Genomic DNA, 22,598 nt, shown 5'->3' with positions numbered 1-22,598 from the left:
AAGCACCAGATGTCCAGTAAAATGGTTAAAACTGAGATCCAAAGCATTTTTTTTACCACATCATCACAAACAAGTATGGAGTGAATAAGCTGAAAATCTCAAGTAATACTTCATTATTCGTCATCTCTAAGCTGATTCTACATGCTTGACTTGTTGTGATGTAGTGCCATTCAAGTATAACGTCTCGTAGGAAGACTGCATTCCCAGAGGCTTAAATAATTTTGAAAAATGAATTAATTAGACAGGTATCTACATTAAACTTAATACAAGGTTGTATTTTTCTCCTTACCTCCTTTATCTACTCATTTTGCTGGAAAAGTGATTCTGGCTGTGTGTGTGCTGTGCTGCCTTAAGATAGCTTGCCCGCAGACAGAAGAAATGAACTGCTGTTAGTACCAGCCCATGTAGTTCTGCTTTAGCTCAAATGGTAGCAGACTCGAGCTGCGGTACCAGGGCTCTGAGCACTGCTATGTTCTGTGTGTGTCTGCGTAGTGAATGTGCTTTTCCTACACAGTACAGGTATTCATTACTTTATGAGGCATGGCTTTATACTTTGTGGTTTCCAAGGGTCCACGTGTAGGGCAGACCCCAGAGAAGACGGAAAGCATTACATTTGTCTTTCTGCAATCTATTGATTATTTATGATTTTTTATATTCTCAAGTGTAAGTTTTATCCATGCATTATCAGAATGTACATTTAGCCAGTTTTTAAGTGTCTCTAAACCAAAAAATAATTTCTGTTATAAATCCTGAATCAAAATGTACAGTGTTATTCATGGAAGCCTGGTTGTGTTTGTTGGGGGTATAGATTTGTATAGGACAATAGACATCTGTTGGTATTCAGAAATTAGATTCACTGGTTTTGGTTAAAGCTTGAATGTAGCAGTAGTCTGCTCTGTTTTTTCTCTGGAAAACTAACAGTACCAGGCTTTTTTACTTGGAACTGGGATTATGGGCTTCATAGATTTAAAAAAATAAGAAAAATAGGAGGAAAGAAGTGCAGGTACAAAAAGGTCTTGAATGCTTAGCGAAAAAAATAAGGAACATGTAGTCTTTGAAAGAAAAGGGCTTATGTATGTTTTGACTCTCGTAAAACTTCTTTGCAAAAGATGTGGTATAAACTCTGTTAAAATAAAGAGGACTATTTTGACTTCAGTAGGAGCTGAATCAGTGAAGAGGAGTAATATCTCTTACAGTTACTCACTTTTACACAAGAAAGTGTAAAAATTTGTTTACTAAAAAGTGTGTTCTTCCCTGGAAGAAAAATTCGTCATAAACTAACCAGCACATCATGGCAATAAGAAAGTTAAGTTCAGCTACTGCTTTCAGAAATACTGCTGCTCAAGAATTTATGATTTCGCTCATTTTTTAGTTACACAGCTGATTAGATAATTTTCAGCTGCCCTCAAGTGATATCCTTGTGTGAGTTTTTGTAACACAAAAGGAGAACACAAGGCTGTTGACAGCACTGCTGAGTTTCTCTTTTTTCTGTGTTGCCAGTTTTACATAGTTTCAGTATAAAATCATGAATTGTGTAGTTTTGCTTGAACTGCAGACACACATTTTATTGAAAGCTCACTCACACTTGTGGGCTTTTCAGCATATTTAACTTACAGCGAAACACAACCTGTAGAAGAACCTACTGTGTTGTGTGTCGATGCTGATCGCATCGAATGCCTTTTCTTGGGGCATTGCCTTGGGATGCTCAGTGCTCAGAATGACTTTACCACCCCTCCCTTCCAAACCGGCTACAATGACAGCAGAAACCGCTGCACTTGGAGCTCGCTGCCCACCCTTGCCTGGCAAACCTGCTTGTAGCACGGACTTTGTTGCCTTCGACAGCAGGTTGCCAGGCACAGGTGTGCAATGAAACTGCAGTTCTGACTGCTTGTTACGCCAGCTGAAGCAATATAAATGTCTTCTGATGTCCTTGCTGCCTGTACTGTCTGCAAGAGAAGGTTTGCACATGGCTCTAAACCGACTCTGCAGGATAGCAGGTAACCATTCAGTCATGTGTAGTGAAATGTTGTTTATATTGACTTTGTAACGCTCTCTGATGATGGCGAACAAGGAAGTAGTGTGGCTGCAAATTGCAGTTACGCTTAGAGAGTGTGAGGTCATGGCAAATCATACTGCTGCAGGGGCGCAATGGCAGTCTCCGGCTAATCTGGCAGAGTTCGAAGTGTGCTCAGAGCTGGCTACTGAGGAAGCCTCGTGGCATATTTGTGAGCTATGCAAGAAAAAATACTTGTCTTCTGCAAATTCAGAGATAATTGGAGATCTAGAAGAAAAGCAAATTTGACCCAAATCGGCTTTCTTTTTGACATTTTGATGGTTATAAAAGTGTTATTACTTTTAGTCATAAAATGCAAAGTTTTGACACAAAAAAAACACGCAGTCTGCTATAAAATAGCTTGTGTTGCATTTACTTGAATTGCTACATAAAACGCTTCGTTCATTTGTAAAGCAAAATGCTCTGCATGCTTTTAAAAGTAAGTTGGGTGAGAGGGTTCCTTTGTTTTGTTTATTCAATGCCAAAGTGGCAGAATTTCTTTTTTGCAGAATTCAAGTTCAGAAGAGTGCTGGATCAGAAGAGTATATTTAGAAAAAGAAAACATTTCAAAAGAGATGTTCAAGTTAAACCTGCTGAGGCAGATTTGCTGCTCAAAGAACACATTACAAGTTTTTTTTTTAAATAAATAAGCCAGTAGAAACTGCCACATCACTGAGACACAGACTCCATTACTTTTTTTAAAAAAATCTGTCAGGTTCCTTTACAGATGTCCATGCAGATGGGGAGACTATTGACAGGCGGGGCATGGCTACATAAAACAAGAGTAGATCACTGAATAGTAAGTAACAATAATAAGAATTAATGCAGCAACTTCTACATGATTCTTCCCTTCACACGTTTGTCTCGCCTGTTGGTCTGGTCTCAAAAGCTATTTATGTATCTCTGTATCACAGTCTTGTAGCAAGTTTTTCATCAGTAACTATACTAAAGTATATGACTGGTGTAGAGCCTTGCAAAATCTGTTCCTAGTCATTTAACTGTCAACTTTGGTTTGAATCCTTTGGTAAATCTTTGGTAAGTCTTCTTAATTTCTCAGTCATTTAAACTTACCTTGCCTGTCCTTTATCACTTTGAGAAATACGGAGTGAAGGTTAGTAAACTCTCCAGAAAAAGTAGCAACCTGGCATCATAGTCCTTTATCTTATAAACAGTGTGAGAAGGATGAGAGGAATGTCATTACAGTGTGAGAGTTTCATAGTATTGAAGGCAGAATCTGTTTGGAAGCATTGCTGCATATTGCCTGAAAAGGGAGCTTTCACATTTAAAATGTGATGTGATAAAAAAAATGAAAAAACTTTTGTTTGCATTAACTGTCAACTCTATTTGTTCTTAGACTGGAGTAACATTGAGGAAAATGTATTAACCCATATGGTATTTTTAGGGTGTTTGTGTGTGGTGTGTGAAGAACAGGAGGTATCCTTTTGGGCATTGCTCCAGCGTCCATAACTGTCAGTGTAACACAGACCTTCATCTGCCAGAGTTTTCTCAAGCAGTGTGACCTGGGCTGGGGTGAGCTGGCTGGAACAAAGGGCTGGCATTCGGTTTCACAGTGACTCTGTCACTGTACTGAGGGACAGTACCTGTCACAAATTTCTGCTTTTTCAAGGAGTTGCTTTCTTGCTCCCAAGTACGTAAAACTCTAATAACTTTCATACAGCGGAATCCAGTTTCAGCAACACGCAGTGGTGTTTTGTCTGTCTTTAGCCTGGTAGTTGCTATTTGTGTGAGTTTCCTCACACATCTGTGTAAGAACACCTTCCACTCCCATGGTGCATCTAGGTACCACAACTGTCTGCCAGGTGGAAACTCAAGTGCCAGTATGCATATGTATTCGTGGTGCCGTTCGCTACCTAGGTAGTGCTACAAATTCTGCACACTTTGATCTCTGTGCGTGCAAGACTGTTGCTCTCTACTGGTGCAAATATCAACAGTCTTACTGTTACAAAATCACGAATCTTTTGTGATTTCCTGCTAGTGGTACTGTAAAGGGAGTGAGAAAAATACCCCAAAGGTCAAGATGCTATAAGATGGAATCAAATTTATTATTATGTGCATGCTTGTGTCTTTTTAATGATACCCTATTCTTTTTAATGCTAACATGTGCTGCCTTGAGATTTGTTTTAGAAATGAGAAAAATATGTAAGTTTTTTAGTTTGTTAAAAACACTGTAAAACCACTGGTGGCCTAGTTTTACTTTAGACTTCAGAAGGTCGATGTGTTTATGAACCCAAATCATTGCAGACAAAATTTTGCACCTGCAGTTATGGTTGCCTGCAGTTCGTTTCAGTTTAAGTATCTACATCACTGATTGCATCTGTAAATTAAAAACATCTAAGTAACCTAAATTACAGGCACAAATAATTGCAGGTGCAAAACTCATACAAACATAAAATGATTTCTGAAAGTTGGTCTTCTGAATCTCATTGTAAGTTATTCACTGTATCGTGAACCGAAAGTCCTCTTGGGAGAGTCACTAATCTGTATAATGACGCTGAAAGCCCCTTGAATCTCGTCTTTAGCTAGCAGATGGGAAAGAATACATGTAGTCGTATAACTCCCTGGGGATTACACATGTGTATATTGAAGAGTATAACTTATTCCAATGAAGGCTAACATTAGCTTGCAATCAAAAATTTCCTTCCTGAGCCACATTTTTTCTGATGAAATTAAAATAGCTTAATGTTGTATTTTTATGAAGTCACAACCGAGCTGAGTGGGACACACTCCCAGGGCAGGCACAGAAATTTTGCTAATCTCATGATTTTTCATTTAATGAATTACAACATCAGTTTAACACAGAGAAATGCTGTCAGTCTTTTCCAGAAAACACATCTTGTTATGCTCTCTGATATTTTTTTTTTAGTGTCAGAAACAGATTTCTAGGTGCATAGCTACAAAGGTCTATATTTTCTCTGGTATCAAAACTAGAAAGGAATCAGTTTCTTGCATTCTTTAGCTTCAATAGATGTAGGTGTGGAGCTACTTTAAAACAGTGACTGCTTCCTGTCGTACCAGTTACGGCAGTACTGTTAGCAAAAGGGGGAAAAAAAAAACAACCCTTAAATTCTCTTCTAGTGTTTGAACAACTAAAACTCTTACTGAACAAATGAAGCATTCTGCCAGTTCTGACAATCCAAAATGCAATGAAGAATTTTTCTGTTTCAGAAGCTCTAGGCAAAGCTGTTTTGGCATGCCTGTAGCTTGTTCCTATCGCAAACAAAGGGGCAGCTAGAGGGAAAAATCTTTAGGGGAAGAAAATGCTGTCAGTTGTAAGAAATGAGACAGGTAGACCCATTCTACAGCCCAGCTAGTGATTACATGCAGGCAATTTTGTAAGAGCCTAGACCAGCTGCCAGTGATAATAATGCTGCCATATGCACTGATTTCAACAGGAATGACATCAAACAGACCAGCTTAAGGCTTCTCAGAATCATGGCCCAAATAGGTATTTCGTTCATTGGCTGTGGGGGCCAGACTAGAGGAAAGGCATTAAGAAGGAAGAGGGAAAGGTGGCAGGGAGCCCTGCAGAGTGAGCATTGCTGCTCCTGCCACTGGGCTGGCAGCGGTGGGAGCGTGCAGTGTGTGATGCAGCTGGCAGGGTCCTGCCTCTCCGCCCAGAGCAGTGGCCATCCAGCCCGATTCTTCCCATGGCAGTGGCCACCAGCCCAGCTTCACAGGCCACTGGCAGTGGCAGGGTAAGTGGCGGAGGTGTGAGCACATCCACATTTTTAAAAGTCCAATTTAATTTAATACACATGAAACTATTACTCAAGCAGTACGTGGTAACAATGTACCACTTAACTAATTAATTTATAATCATTCTTGGAAAAAAAAGCCAGAACAAGATGTTCTTTTTTTGCACATGGAGAACTGCTGAGCCTACGTTGTGCGTTACAATGCAAGGCTCCACCTTCACCTTGCTAGAACTTTTCTTAAGAGCCTGGGTATAGTAAAACACAAAAAGCATGTGAGAAATATGTAGTATGAGAGGGGTAGACCCTCATTTGAATAGAGAGAAGTGTTAACAAGGATTCCTTTTTTTACCCTCACTTTTTTCTGCATGAAATATGTAAGAAAGGCAGGAGAAGGTTTCATCTTTCCCTCTCTGGAGAGATTTATGTTTAGGTGTGTCCTGTAACTCATATAAATTCAGAGTGCAGACTAGAAAGCCAAAAATTAGCAAGGAATTGACCAAGAGATTAAGAGGTGATTAAAAGTCGTGGAAGAAAGACTCATTTCTCAGTAAGAATAACAAAGTCACATGGATGATGGATCATAATAACTTCATAATCTGACCCACATGCAGTAAATATGGTGATGACTGTCATTTTAAATAAGTGAGATAGATTGATGTTGATTATTAATCCATTTCTTGGCCAGTCTGATTGTATCTGAGCCAGATCCTCCACTGTTTAGCATTTTTCAGAAGTATCTTAAGAGTACCTTTTACTGACTGTCCATCCTTTTAACCAGTCACTTTTCATATTCTGTGTTGCCTTAGCTTATTTGAGGGATTTCTTTCCTGAGTTGGTCTGCTTCTAGTATTCTCATAGCTGGACACTTGGTCGTCTTTTACCATATAGTGTAACAGCAGTGGTACTATAGACACATGTTAACATATAATTCTGTATTAGATTTACTTGCTGTGAAAAAAAAAAACTGTTTTCTCAAATTCCTATATGTTACAACAGATGGCAATTTACATGAATGCACACTCAGTGAAAAAAAAGCTAAATATGCCATGAAAATAAGTATCTAGTATTTAGTGCTGGTGTTGAAAATGGCAGGTATCTGTATAGCAGACACAGAACAGATGAAGAAATATATTTTCATATTAGAAATTCAGAAGTTAGCTTGGCTAAGCATGTCATTGATAGCTTTATATGAGGTTCCTGTAGAAACATGTGTTTAACATTTGCAGTAAAATAATATACATAACACTTCACAAGAGAAAAAGCTTTTTGGAGAGCAACAAAGTGTCCAAGCCTGGTTTTCTATGAATGTGCTCAACCTTTAATATCTTTTCAGCTCTGTGCCTGTTGTCCCTGAACGACACCCAGCCTTCCCTATAGCATACCTCTTCAGCTGGACAAATGGTCATAGACACTGTGATTGTGTGAACTGGCTAATGGCTTGCTGCTCTCACAATAAATGGCTAAATTGCAAGTCCCTTTTTCTCAGCGGTAGGTACTAATATGTGCCTGCCTTCACTAAGAGCTCCCTAGTTTTCCTGAAACTTCTGGTAATTTAAAAACTTTTAAATCTCCAGCTAGGTCAACATAAAGATTACTTCACAGTAATAGCAATATTAAAGTAATATTGCTCTGTTTTCAATTGTTTTACTTTCTGTTAGTAATCAATTCACAACATGCTACATACCATGAAATAAAAGATACCCTTTTCCTGACATAAATGGAATTCTAAGCAAATTTTGTTACATTTAGACATACTTTCACATACTTTCTTCCACTTTTTGAAAGCCCACCCTTCTACCAAGCGTGTCTTCAAAGTTCCTTCCCTTCACTGAAATAAAAAAATTTGTAAAATCAGAAAGTCGCACATCCATTTAATGTAACTGACATGGTCATGAAACCCAGGTCTTTTATTTATACTTGGGATAACACAGAGGTAATGAAAGCAGAATTGAACCCAAGAGGTTTTTTGTTTCAATTATAAAACAATGTGGGTAAGAGACTTGGATTTGACAGCAGTAGAAGAAAGGGAATATTGTGTTCATGCCTTCAATCAGCTTTATTAGATCCTTAAAGGGAAAATTATGTAAAAGTCAGAGGAAGAAAACAACAAACTAAGCAAGATCCCAATTTCAGTATAATTTGGAGAAAATAACTGATTTAGGTTGGTCGTCTTGCCAGGGTGAATGACTCAAGGCTTCCAAACAAGAAATGGAAACCATAAGGATAGTGAAAGCCTGAAAGAACAAATTGAGAAGATATGATTGACTGTAATGTTTCAAAATCAACTGCTGCAAAGATGAGTTTGGGCTGTTGCCCAGAATACAATTGAATGGTGATGTTCATTTAGACTCTTCATGCTGAAACAAAATAAGATGTAGCTGGGTTTCTGTTAGAGATTTACTTGTTCTTTCCAGTGTCTCTAGCTAGGGAGATGATGTCACGTCCTCTCTCTTCTGTCACACAGTGCAGTGATTGCTGCTGCTCTTCCATAATTTTTCTGAACACCAGTTTTCTGAAGGAAGGCCTGAATCCAGGTGATAATATCTTTCAAATGTGAAATGTCATCACCATTCGTTAGTTGACTTTGAAAAATTTTATTCACCATGTGCAAGTAGGCAAGCTCAGTGTTATTGACCAAGGAAAAGAGAAGTATAAGATCATTGTGTGTGTAGGTACTTTCTTACTGATGAAACCATTCAAGTTTTTGTTACTATCATGCTATTTTTTAAATTAAGTAAACAGCTCATTCTGCAAAGGTTTCAAATCATTGTATCTTTAATTATCTGATTTGTAAAGCATTATTTGGAACAGTTGGGGGCAGCTGCTTGTCTTCCACCTCAGGCACAGAAGGTTCTAAAAGACTACGCTTCATAGAAAAAAATAGTCAGTTCACAACAGGCAGTGATGAGATGGGCTTGTCTTCTACTTCCTCCTTTCCTTTATTCCTTTCATCTCACTGTCTGTGCTTGCTAACCTTCTTTCTGTTGCTATTTCAAATGAGCAAGAAAAAAAATCAGCTAAACCACAGTTCATAATTAAATACTGAGCTGATTCTTACCATGTTTACTGAATTACATGTTGCATGTATGGATGTATATCCTCAAAGTTTTCATGTGTTTTTAGATTTCTAAACTTAATGTGTTCCATAGTAATAGACCTTAACTCCTTCCTGTCTGTTTTTCACGATGATGCTTGCCTCCACAGAGGAAAGGAGGAGTAAAGCAGTGAAACCCAGTTACAGATGCCTTAAAATTTTAGGGATTTGTAGAGCCATCAATATAGTTGCTGAGCTCCTGGTTCACAGCAGAGATTTGTCCAGGAGAAAATCTTCAGAACTGACCTTACAGCTGCAATAAGCAGATCAGCTTGACATGACTTGCCGAGTGATATCTTTGCACAGGTATCTTTGCCGCAGGGTGGCTGACCTGGTAAAGAGGACTTTAAACCAGGAACCACAAGGGAGGGAGAGAGTTACCATAGCTCTGAGGGAGCAATGGACAGGCTGACAAGCAAAGCGCCTGAGGTGATGTGAACAACCAGGAACACAAAATGAACAAAACAGGGCTTAAGTGGCATCACCTCAAGCATTTGCATGTAAGCAAGGAAGTCGCTCTGAAGTGCCTGCACACTAAGGTGTGCAGTGTGGGGTGTAAACACAAGGAATTAGAGATCTCTGTGAAGCGGCAAGGGTAGGATCTCATTGAGATCCCAGAGATACGGTGGGTGGGTCTCATGACTGGAGTGCTGCAGTGGAGGGATACAGGCTCATTAGCAAGGACAGGCCACGAAAACAAGGAGGGCGAGTTGTACTTTATGGGAGAGAGCAGCTGGAGTGCATGGAGCTGTGCATGAGGGTGGGTGATGAGAGCTTATGGGTAAGGACTAAAGTGCAGACCAATACTGGTGACTTTGTAGTGGGTGTCTACTATGGGCTGCCTGACCAGGAAGAATAAGTGGATGAAGCCTTCTACACACAGCTAGAATCAGCCCCCTGTTTGCAGACCCTGATCCTCATAGGGACTTCAACCACCTTGATACCTCCTAGAGGGACAAAGTAGGAGAACATAAGCAATCTAGAAGGTTACTGGAGAGCATTAATGATAATTTCTTGACACAAGTGAAAGAGGAGCCAATGAGGAGAGGTGCTCTGCTGGACCTCATACTCACAAATGAGGAAGGCCTCACTGAGAATGTGAAGATCAAATGGAACCTTGGTTATTGTGACTGTGAGGTGGTGTAGTTCAGGATCTTGAGAGGAAGGAGCAGGGCAAAAAGTGAGATCACAACCCTGCACTTCAGGAGAACAGACTGTGGCCTCTTCAGGGATCTGCTTAGAAAAGTCCCATGGTATAAGGCGCTGGAGGGAAGAGGGGTCCAGAAAAGCTGGATAGTATTTGAGGATCACCTACACTCCAGAGGAAGTATTCAGGGATCACCTACACTCCAGAGAAGTCAATCCCAACACACAGGAAGTCAGAAAAAAATGCCAAGAGGCCATTGTGGCTGAGCAAAGTGCTCCTCGCAAAACTCAAACATAAAAAGGGAGTATACAGAAAGCAAAAGCAGGGACAGGTAATGTGTGAGGAGTATAGAGACAGTCTGAGCATGCAGAGACATGGTTAGGAAAGCCAAAGCCCACCTGGAGTTGGGCTTGGTGAGGGTGTCAAGGGCAACAAGAAGTGCTTCCATAAGCATCTAAGTGGTGAAAGGAAGACTAGGGAAAATGTGGGACTGCTGCTGAATGGGGCAAAGACCCTGGTGGCACAGGACATGGGAAAGGCTGAAATATTGAATGCCTTCCTGGCCTCAGTTTTTGGTAGCAAGACCAGCCTTCAGAAATCCCAAGTGCTGGAGAGAGGGAGATCTGGCATAAGAAAGACTTACCCCTGGTGGAAGAGGATCAGGTTAGAGAATACTCAAGCAAACTTGACGTACAGAAGTCTGTGAGCCGTGATGGGATGCACCCACAAGTGCTGAGGGAGCTAGCTGATATTGTTGCAGGGTCATTCTCAATTATCTTTAAGTAATCATGGCAGCTGAGAGAGGTGCCTGGGGACTGGAAGAAAGCAAATGTCACTCCTATCTTCAAAAAGGGCAAGGAGGAAGATCCAGAGAGCTACAGGCTGGTCAGGCTCACCTTTATCCCTGGGAAGGTGATGAAGCAACTAATGCTGGAAACCATTTCCATGCACATGAAGGACAAGGCCATGACTGGGAGCAGTCAGCATGGATTCACAAAGGGCAAGCCATGCTGGACCAATCTGATAACCTGTGATGAAATGACTGGCTTGGTGTAGGAGGGGAGAGCAGTGGACATTTCCTGCCTAGCCTTCAGTAAGTCTTTTGACACTGTCTCCCGTAAGATCCTCATAGAGAAGCTATTGAAGTACGGGCTGGATGAGCAGACAGTGAGGTACCTGCCTCGCATGATTGCTGAGATGACAGATCTGTTGCTCAAATTACTGGTATATCCATCCCCTCCACATTCTCTCTGAACAGTTTTCCCTGAGACCCTCAGAGACCCTGGGAATGTTACAAGGTTTTTATAGTCAATAGCTGCGTACAGAATCACAGAATCACAGAATCACAGAATAGTAGGGGTTGGAAGGGACCTCTGTGGGTCATCTAGTCCAACCCCCCTGCCGAAGCAGGGTCACCTACAGCAGGCTGCACAGGATCTTGTCCAGGCGGGTCTTGAATATCTCCAGAGAAGGAGACTCCACAACCTCCCTGGGCAGCCTGTTCCAGTGCTCCGTCACCCTCAGAGGGAAGAAGTTCTTCCTCATGTTCAGACGGAACTTCCTGTGCCTCAGTTTGTGCCCATTGCCCCTTGTCCTGTCACTGGGCACCACTGAAAAGAGCTTGGCCCCATCCTCCTGACACCCACCCTTCAGATATTTGTAGGCATTTATAAGGTCCCCTCGCAGCCTTCTCTTCTTCAGGCTGAACAAGCCCAGTTCCCTCAACCTCTCCTCGTAGGGGAGATGCTCCAGTCCCCTCACCATCCTCGTAGCCCTCCGCTGGACTCTCTCCAGTAGCTCTTCATCTTTCTTGAACTGGGGAGCCCAGAACTGGACACAGTACTCCAGATGAGGCCTCACCAGGGCAGTGTAGAGGGGAAGGAGAACCTCCCTCGTCCTGCTGGCCACACTCTTCTTGATGCACCCCAGGATCCCATTGGCTTTCTTGGCAGCCAGGGCACACTGCTGGCTCATGGTTAACCTGTCGTCCACCAGGACACCCAGGTCCCTCTCCGCAGAGCTGCTCTCCAGCAGGTCCACCCCAAGCCTGTACTGGTGCATGAGGTTGTTCCTCCCCAGGTGCATGACCCTTCACTTGCCCTTGTTGAACCTCATCAGGTTCCTCTCTGCCCAGCTTTCCAGCCTATCCAGGTCACGCTGAATGGCAGCACAGCCTTCTGGTGTATCTACCACACCTCCCAGTTTGGTGTCATCAGCAAACTTGCTGAGGGTACATTCTAACTCTTCATCCAGGTCGTTGATGAAGAAGTTAAACAAGACTGACCCCTGACACCACTTGTCACCAGCCTCCAACTAGACTCAGCGCCGCTGATGACAACCCTCTGAGTTCTGCCATTCAGCCAGTTCTCTATCCACTTCACCGACCACTCATCCAGCCCACACTTCCTCAGCTTCCCTAGGAGGATATCATGGGAGACTGTGTCGAAAGCCTTGCTGAAGTCAAGGTAGACAACATCCACGGCTCTCCCTTCGTCTACCCAGCCAGTCATGTCATCGTAGAACGCTATCAGATTGGTCAGGCATGATTTCCCCTTGGTGAATCCATGCTGACTACTCCTGATAACCTTCTTTTCTTCCACTTGCTTCATGATGGCCTCCAGGATAAGCTGCTCCATCACCTTACCGGGGATGGAGGTGAGGCTGACCGGTCTGTAGTTCCCTGGGTCCTCCTTCTTGCCCTTTTTGAAGATTGGAGTGACATTGGCCTTTCTCCAGTCCTCGGGCACCTCTCCTGTCCTCCAGGACCTCTCAAAGATGATGGAGAGTGGCTCAGCAATGACATCCGCCAGCTCCCTCAGCACTCGTGGGTGCATTCCATCGGGGCCCATGGATTTGTGGACATCCAGATCACTTAAGCGATCCCTCACACAGTCCTCCTCGACCAAGGGAAAGTCGTCCTCTTTGTAGGCTTCTTCTCTTACCTCCGGGGCCTGGGATTCCTGAGGGCCAGTCTTAGCCCTGAAGACTGAAGCAAAGAAGGCATTCATTAGCTCTGCCTTCTCCGCATCCTCCGTCACCAGGACACCCGCCTCATTCAGCAGCGGCCCCACGTTGTCCCTAGCCTTCCTTTTGCTGCTGATGTAGTTGAAGAAGCCCTTCTTGTTGTTTTTGACATCCCTTGCCAGCTTCAATTCCAGGTGAGCCTTGGCCTTCCTCGTCGCATCCCTGCACGCTCTCACCACGTTTCTGTACTCTTCCCAAGTGGCCTGTCCCTCTTTCCACATTCCATGGACATTTGAGTATACAAGAAAGCAATCTGGAAGAGCAACCTGTACTGCTGTGTAAGGCTAGGTAATGCTGCTGTGTGTTTTTAGAACTGAATTCTTGCTTTACACTGCATGTTTCTCTGCTTATGCATCTCTCACTAATGAGAAAATCTGGACCAAGTTTGGGTCTCACTTTTTTGTAGTCAGAGCTACACCTGTGAATAGATGCCTGTTGTAGCTGAAAGGAAGAAAGTGTCCATAGGGAACTGTGTTCTGTGTAGCTGATCCTTCTTGGACCTCAGTTTGAGTCTGAACTCACATTAAAGTGTATGAATCACATGCTTAAAGTTATTCAACATTTCAATAGCTTGCTGAATCAGCAAGAATATACTCTGAATATGCATCAGCCATTAAAGACTAAGATGGGATCCAGTATGTCTGTATTGTTATATCCATATCTGTAAATTTCTATTTATCTATTTACGTGGATAGACATAGGTATATGTATGTAGGTATATATGTTTATGTTAGGAAAGTGAGACTTCGGGGAAATTCAAACATCTGGCAACTCAACTGAATTCCTGATATCTCCTACCCAAGGACGTTCAGTGTTTTGTCATAAAACCGTTGTTGTATAAAATGCTCCGAGTTTCCTTTTATCATGGACTGGAATTCACAACTTGCTTACTTCAGAGGAAGGATAAGAAATATTCCCACTCTGGAGCATCCTACAAAGCATAAATTACTTTATTTATATCAGGGTAGCTTAAGAAGAGAAATAGAGAGAAGCCTTAGGTGGAAAAAATGGTATAGTATTTGTGGTATTTTACATTCACATGAGGAACATAAATGTATTTGTTCTCCTTTGACGTGCACAGGATAACTGTAGGAGAACCTGTTGATGTAGTGACTCTTCCACACCCTGCAAAGATATGCCAAGTAATAGGCTGTTTTAAAGGATGAATCAACACCTTTCAAAATCAACACCTTTCAATATTTTAAAAAGACACAAGTGCTTTGCTTTAAGAAGTGATTTCTTCTGTAGACAGAATCCTCTCATAGTCTTGAAAGAAGTGTATAAACTCTGAGGATGGAGAAGCTGTAAGATATACCCTTGTTGGCTAGCAAGGTAGTTTCTTGCTCACCGCATTAGATGCATTTCTGAACTCTTCCCATGCACTATCTAGGTTAATATGGAGATCTAGCAGACAAGAACTATGTTACTTTTACCACACCTGGGGATTTTAGGAACTGCGTCATCTGAAGCATTCCCAAGACCCAGTGTTGTGCGTCTACATTGGCCTTGTGAGCAGAGCTCAGGCTGGCTGCAAATGCCATGTGTGCTTATAGCAGGCTATATATATATATATGTGTGTATATATATATATATATATAATTTAGGTGATGAAAAGCAAAGCTTAATAACAAGTGGGTCTTTAGCTTCAGACCAGGTCCAAAAGTCAGCAGCTATTGTAAAGTCCTTAGGTGTTTATGGAGCCAGGCAAGAGAGGGGCAAAGACCTGAATGAGTACAGTAGCAAGCTATTGCCCAACTTTTTTTTCCAAGATGAAATACATATGTATCCAGATGAAGATCAGTGACAAGTGGTGTCCCTCAGGGGTCCATACTGGGACTAGTAGTGTTTAATATCTTTATCGGTTACATCAATAGCGGGATTGAGTGCATGCTCAGCAAGTTTGCAGATGACACCAAGATGAGTGGTGCGGTTGACGTGCCTGAGGGACAGAATGCCACCCAGAGGGACCCAGATGAGCTCGAGAAGTGGGCCCGTGTGAACATCATGAGATTCAACAGGCCCAGTGCAAGGTCCTGCGCCTGGATCAGGGCAACCCCCAGTATCAATACGGGCTGGGAGATGAAGGGATTGAGAGGAGCCCTGAGGAGAAGGACTTGGGGGTACTGGTGGATGAAAAGCTGAACATGAGCTGGCAATGTGCGCTCACAGCGCAGAAAGCCAACCGTATCCTGGGCTGCATCAAGAGCAGTGTGGCCAGCAGGTCAAGGGGTGTGATTCTGCTCCGTTCTGGTGAGACCCAAGCTGGAGTCCTGCGTCCAGCTCTGGAGCACTCAGCACAGGAAAGACATGGAGCTGTTGGAGCAGGTCCAGAGGAGGGCCACAAAAAGGATCAGAGGGCTGGAACACCGCTCCTGTGAGGACAGGCTGAGAGAGTTAGGGCTGTTCAGCCTGGAGAAGTCTCCAGGGAGACTTGATTGCAGCCTTCCAGTACTTAAATGGGGCCTGTAAGAAAGATGGGTACAGGCTTTTTAGCAGGGCCTATTGCAACAGGGCAAGGGGTAATGGTTTTAAACTAAAAGAGGGTATATTTAGACTGGATATAAGGAATGTTTTACAATGAGGTTGGTGTAACGGTTTACCCAGAGAGGTGATAGATGCTTCATCCCTGGAAACATTCAAGGTCAGGTTGGATGAGACTCCAAGCAACTTGACTGAGTTGAAGATGTCCCTGCTCATTGAGGGAAGTAGGACCAGATGACCTTTATGGTCCCTTCCAACCCCAACTATTCTATGATACTATGTTACATTCTGTTATGACTCTGTGAATAGCTAACTTGTGTTAAAACTAAGTTGTCAGAAAAAACACTTCATCTGTTTTGAGGCATATTTAAAACTAAACTTTAAAAGATGCCTTAACCTAGCATCTGAAGATTAGCATGAAGGTTTCTTGTTTTTTCCAAATCTTTATTTTGTGACTTCAGTTTTTAATATTATCATTGCTATGTCAAGAAATTTAAAATCATTAAATAACACTTGCTCTTCATTGTCAAAACTGTTCCTCTTCATTTAAATACAAATTCTTGTCTACTCAGAAAAAAATGATTGAATTTTTCCTTATTCATTGCTGATTTTTTTATACCATCTCACCAGCACATAATAGAATTGGTAGCACATTACTTAGCAAGTAAGCAAAGACTATCGTTATTTGTCTGTATGCTTGGAATTGCTGAAATGTGAGTTGCTTTACTTAAAAGTGAAAATAGAATTAGCAGTATGGTAATAATAGGTTGCTTATCCATAAAAAAAAAAAAAAAAAAAGTTTTTATCTTCAATAGATTGCTTGGCTTCTACAAAGGAATACTTCCTCCCATCTTGGCTGAGACACCCAAAAGGGCAGTGAAGGTAAAGACCTCATACTTCCTCCTTTGAAAAGAAGAGCAGGGACAGTGGCAGCTGTAAAACATTTTATTTCTCCCCCACTGATTGACATTAGAATCTTAAACTTATTTGGCATATTAATACTCTGATTTTTACTAGGAGGAAACTTTCCTGTTAATAGCACAATAAAAACTGTGTTTGATTAAGAAGTGTAGGATAAGGCTCTTAAATGCTAGGCTATTTTTGACCTGTGCATGTAATGTTACTGAAAAACAAATTACAATTAGTTTATACAATCAAAATTAAGAAAATACCTTAAGTGATATTTTAGCCTCATAATTACCTCTGGTTTAGACATTTTGAAAATACCTAGGAACTTGCAAAAGTATGAAGAACAACTTAATAAATTAACACAAGAAGCCATTAAAGAAGCCACTCCTAAGTACTTACTCAGTAACTTGAAGTAGTAGATCTGTAGGTTTGAAGTGCTGCCCCGAGTTTTCTTGTTCTCCAAAGAGCACTCTACTCCTTACTCTCACTTTTTTACAGATTGAACATAGTAATGGGTACAACTCTTCATCATGCAAAGAACGTTTTATTCCAACTCTCTTACAGTTGAAATAGATGCTAGCCTATCAAAGTGTATTTGCTGTCAAGTGTTGATCTGATTTTCTTTTATTATCCTTTAGGTTGATTTGTAGAACATTATTTTAGTAACTTTCCTGAGCAAAATAATTCGTCAGTTTTTTTCAGTTTCCATGCAACCTTTTTAATTAAAACATAGTAATTAAGCACCTCATCTTAAAGTTCTAAATCTATAAAATCATCCATTGTGTTACAAACAGATATTTGTCTTTTACTTCAAAACTTCAAAGTTTCACATAGTTGCACCAAATGTGTCTATAAGCAGTTATTATACAGAATGTCTTGATTTTCCTCTCTTTCTTTTTTTTAGTTTCCTTCTAAAAAGGCTGCATATGATTCTGGTCCTCAGTCTGCAATTAATCATTCACATTCCAATTCCTTTACAGAGGAATAATATTTGTATAAAGTGACAGGATGTGACCTTGTAACAGAATCCTAAAGGAGTTCTGGTAATGTCATCTTCTTGTTTGCATTGGCATTGCAGATGCAAACAACATATGTCACCTATCTCAAAATTATTTAATACAGCTAAGAAGACTAATGTTCTATTTAATAGCAAAGTGGCAGTAAAGAACAGAAGGATGATATTTAGACGATTCCTAGTAACTCATTTTCTCTGGGCTGTGAAGTTTCCTCTGTCTCTCCATTTCATTTCATTTGAAACAGGCCAAAGTCCATCTGATCATGCTTTTTAAATTTCAGCATATATGTAGTTAAAATACAAACCCAGGTTTAGTTTCTTTCTTACCAACCTGAATCATTCAAAAACCTAGAGTCATTTTCTCTTACTCAAACTGATTAAACTAGCTTAAACCCACAATAATCAATATAATTGTAGATTATAGAAAGATTTAAGTTGGGAAGTCATCTGGTGAGCCTCCTGCTCAAAGCAGGGCTGACTTCATGGTGAAGTCAGGTTGCTCGGATGCCTTGTCGAGTCAAGATATGAAAATCTTCTGGGACGGAGACTGCAGCATCTCTGTGCTCCTGCTCCAGTGCTTGGTTGCTTTCACCATGAGGAATTTTGTCTTATACCAAATCCATATTTGCCTGTTGCAACTTTTACCTACTGCCTCTCATGCTTCTGTTGTGGACATCTGAGAAAGTCTGGCTTTGTCTTCTGTGTAATCTCTAAATACTGGAAAACAGGAATTAGATTGCCTTAGCCTTCTCGTCTCTGGGCTAAACAGACTCTGTTGTCTCAGCCTCTTGTTGTACATCATAAGCTCACAACTCCTTAAATGTCATCCTAGGGCTTCCTTGTTGGGAAGCTTTCTGCCTAATTCTTGGGCATTTCTGTGAGGACTCAGTAGTGTTTCTGCAACCGTGAGAATCAGGTTTGAATGCTAAACAAGTTTTTTTTACTTAAATCATTGAATTATTTAATTCTTTACACTACTCCTTTAAATTTTATGTTGTTCCTAGGACACCAGGAGGACTTCAAGTTACCTTGAGACATCAGCTGTATTCTACATTAGAAGAATTCAGTGACAGAATAGGGCAGGACAGTAATTCCTTGTAAGAACCTGGATCACAGAATCACAGAATCACAGAATGTTCAGGGTTGGAAGGGACCTCTGTGGGTCATCTAGTCCAACCCCCCTGCCAAAGCAGGGTCACCTACAGCAGGCTGCACAGGACCTTGTCCAGGCGGATCTTCAATACCTCCAGAGAAGGAGACTCCACAACCTCCCTGGGCAGCCTGTTCCAGTGCTTCGTCACCCTCAGAGTGAAGAAGTTCTTCCTCATGTTCAGATGGAACTTCCTGTGCCTCAGTTTGTGTCCATTGCCCTTTGTCCTGTCACTGGGCACCACTGAAAAGAGTTTGGCCCCATCCTCCTGACACCCACCCTTAAGATATTTATAAGCGTTTATTAGGTCCCCTCACAGCCTTCTCTTCTTCAGGCTGAACAAGTCCAACTCCCTCAGCCTTTCCTCAATGCCAGCATATGCCTGTCAGTATGACCTCGGTGCCAGGGAATGTTACGCAACAGGTCATCTCAACTGCCATCATGTGGCACGTACAGGACAGCAGGTGATCAGATGCAGTCAGCATGGGTTTATGAAAGGCAGGTCCTGCTTGACTAACCTGATCTCCTGCTACGACAAGGTGACTCACTTAGTGGATGAGGGAAAGGCTGTGGATTTTGTCTACCTGGACTTTAGTAAAGCCTTTGACACTATTTCACACAGCATTCTCCTGGAGAAACTGGCTGCTCATGGCTTGGATGGGTGTACTCTTCACTGGGTAAAAAATGGGTTGGATGACTGGGCCTGAAGAGTTGTGGTGAATGGGGTTAAATCTGTTTGGCAGCTGGTCTCGAGTGGTGTTCCTCAGGGCTCAGTACTGCGGCCAGTTCTGTTTAATATCTTAGTCAACAATCTGGATGAGGGCATCAAGTGCACCCTCAGTGAGTCTGCAGATGACACCAAGGTGGGCAAGAGTGTTGATCTGCTCGAGGGTAGGAAGGATATTCAGAGGGATCTGGACAGGCTGGATCGATGGGTTGAGACCAAGTGCTGGGTCCTGCACTTCGGTCGCAACAACTCCATGCAATGCTACAGTCTTGGGGAAGGGTGGTTGGAAAGCTGCATGGCGGAAAAGGACCTGGGGGTTCTGGTTGACAGCCAGCTGAACGTGAGCCAGCAGTGTGCCCAGGTGGCCAAGAAGGCCAACGGCATCCTGGCTTGTGTCAGCAATAGTGTGGCCAGCAGCAGTAGGGAGGCGATCATGCCCCTGTACTCAGCACTGGTGAGGCCGCACCTCAAATACTGTGTTTAGTTTTGGGCCCCTCACTACAAGAAAGACATTGAGGTGCTGAAGCGTGTCCAGAGAAGAGCAATGGAGCTGGTGAAGGGCCTAGAGAACAAGTCTTACAAGGAACAGTTGAGGGAACTGGGGTTGTTTAGCCTAGAGAAAAGGAGGCTGAGGAGAGACCTTATTGCTCTCTACAGCTCTCTGAAAGGAGGCTGTAGCAAGATGGGTGTTGGTCTCTTCTCCCAGATAACAAACAATAGGACAAGAGGAAACAGCCTCAAGTTGTGCCAGGGGAGGTTTAGACTGGATATTAGGAAAAATTTCTTCACCGAAAGGATATCAGGCATTGGCACAGGCTGCCCAGGGAAGTGGTTGAGTCACCATCCCTGGAGGTATTTAAAAGATGTGGAGATGTGGTGCTTAGGAACGTGGTTTAGTGGTGGACTTAACAGTGCTAGGTTAATGATTGGACTTGATGATTTTAAAAGCCTTTTCCAACCTAAAAGATTCTATTATTCTATGATTTTAGTTTCTAACGTCCAAAGTGGAGTTTATACCTATGCTTTGACCTGAAGAGAAGAGAATCTATCTTGGCTCAAATTTCCACTAATCTTATTTGGGTATGACCCCAATGGAAAAGTCACTGTTTCCTTTGGCTCACTCTCCACCTTTTATTCTTCTAATAGTTTTCCTCATTTTAACAGGCCCCAAGATGTCCCTTGTCCACTGCCAAACTGACTAGTGAGATTTAGAGGAAGGCTACATCCACATCTATGATTTAGAGACTTGAGAAATCATAAAAAGCAGAGAGGCAATTTCTAGGTTCCAGCAACCTTGGTTTGTGTTTGTAAAGAACTTTTCTGAAAACTTCGAGTTATAGTGTCTTTTGTATCTCGTAAAAGTGTATAGAGAAAGGACAAGGGAAATTTTGTACTGAGAAGAAATGTACATGTGCTACTGGAATATTGTATTTATCTGGTGTGGATATTTGCAAGTAAAAAGAAAGCTACTGTAATGAAGTTATTTAGCCTCAGTTATTCAGCTAAGTGTCGAAGACACAGCTTCACTTTTAGTCAACTACGTTCTTATGTCTGTCTTGGTCTTTCTTTTTTTCTCTCTTTATTTCCCTTCTAAAAAGAAAGCTGGTATTTCTGGAAGATGAAAAGTCAAAGTTTATAACTTTGTGTTAGACTGAACTTGGAGGAAAGAAGTGATGATGCCAATACAATGGTTAACAGATGAACTTTTGGGGCAAATTTATATTGTTCATGTGTTCCCAGACATCTTGTTTCAAGCATATATTTTTTACCTTAGAGTTATTGAGACATCTGGTAAGTACTTTGGCTGTTTTCTGTGTAACTTGAATTAAAGTGTATCTTTGCCACATGGACAATATTGTTTATTATATACATAGAAGCATGTTTTGCCTACATTTATTCTGAGATGTTTTTGCACAAAGCTATTAACTTAATACAACTATAGAGAAAAAGATTACGCTGTGTTTTTGAAAACATTTTGGGTGAACGTACATGATATAGATCTGTATGATATAGCTAGATACTTTTTGGCAAAATTGTATGTGTACTAGCCCCTCTAGTACACCTAGCAACATTTATATTGAGTTTTATTGCTGTCGATTTGTTTTCTTTAAAAAATGATTTAAAACATAGTTACTATTTAGTAGTTATTTTATTTATGACTCTAGGAAGCTATTGATTTTTAAGGTAACATTTTGAAGACGAAAAAATTGCTAGGTAATGTATTTCTGCCTTTATTACAACAGTTTTACAGATCTATAACACTATGAAAAACATTAAGGAATACCAGAAATTCCATTAAAGGTTAGGAGGGTAACAACGAGTAGAAAGATGTTGGAGAGAGAATAAAGCAAACTTTATCACAATAAGAAATTAATTTAGTCCAGTGAAGTAACTCACCCACCCACAACTGGCACTTTCTCAGAGACTTCCTTTCACATATAAAATATCTTCAGTTATCCAAAAAGATGGACCTGCAGTCGAAGTAACAGTTCTATCTTTTCTGATTATTGGCAATGCCAGTACAATAATTTTTAACATATTTGCAGGATGTTTGCAAGATTAGTGTTCAATCTGTACGCTATTTGGAGGGCAGTTAAAATCTGGGCCCCGATTCTAGGACCTTTTCTGCAAAATGAGATAATAATCCCTACTGAGAATAAAAAAGTATCTATCCACTGGCCAGCATATCAGTCCTTCAGTTTTCAGAATTTAACATCCTCATTTTGTATTATGTATACATATTCCCTCCTGCTCTAAATGTGGGGCATTATTGTCACATTAACACCCGGTTCTCTGACGGTTTTGATGTGATTCTAGTGACTTTTTGTTTGAAGGTCGTGACTGAAGAATCTTTCTGACTTTGTCACAGACTAGGGTTCTAAACAAGTTTAAAAGACAGTGTGGTGCTTATTACTCATGTTCCTGTACAAGTGGCTAATGGAAAAGCTGTTTTGTTCTGATAGGTCTGTGGTTAACTGAGGCCTGAGGGACTGAGCTTGTCGTCTTTGTCTGAGGCCCAGCACAGGTCATCCAGTCTTTCTGTTTTGTCTGAAAAACTCTATTCCCTTATGTTTCTTATGATTCCCACATCTCTGTTGACCTCATTTCCCGTTGTCTTCCTCTCATAGTGAAACAATTTGATTGTCACAAGCATGGGCAGGTGCTATGTGAGGGATCACGGCCTGACGTGTGGGAGCAAAATGCGCAGACTTCCAGAGGATCCCACCTTCATTTGAATCAGCTTGTTCGAAACTAATCAACTGTTACAGGTCAGCTTTGGAA

At 41.5% G+C, this 22,598-nt stretch overlaps 1 protein-coding gene across 4 annotated transcripts in view; it reads left to right on the top strand.

Annotated features, from left to right (window-relative positions):
• Positions 1-22,598, top strand: part of SLC25A21 (solute carrier family 25 member 21) — a 268,104-nt gene that overhangs the window by 218,584 nt on the left and 26,922 nt on the right. For 3 of the 4 annotated variants that reach the window (XM_075425453.1, XM_075425455.1, XM_075425454.1), the window contains exon 4: positions 16,331-16,397. In XM_075425453.1, the coding sequence (XP_075281568.1) occupies positions 16,331-16,397 (67 nt within the window). Of the gene's footprint in view, positions 1-16,330; positions 16,398-20,918; positions 21,108-22,598 lie in introns of all 4 variants that reach the window. The other variant, XM_075425457.1, reaches the window with a different exon arrangement.

Source organism: Opisthocomus hoazin, chromosome 7 (genome assembly GCF_030867145.1).
Source record: "Opisthocomus hoazin isolate bOpiHoa1 chromosome 7, bOpiHoa1.hap1, whole genome shotgun sequence".
NCBI classification, from domain to species: Eukaryota; Metazoa; Chordata; class Aves; order Opisthocomiformes; family Opisthocomidae; genus Opisthocomus; species Opisthocomus hoazin.
The sequence above is the reverse complement of the archived record's forward strand: the minus strand, read 5'-3'. Positions and strand labels throughout refer to the sequence as shown.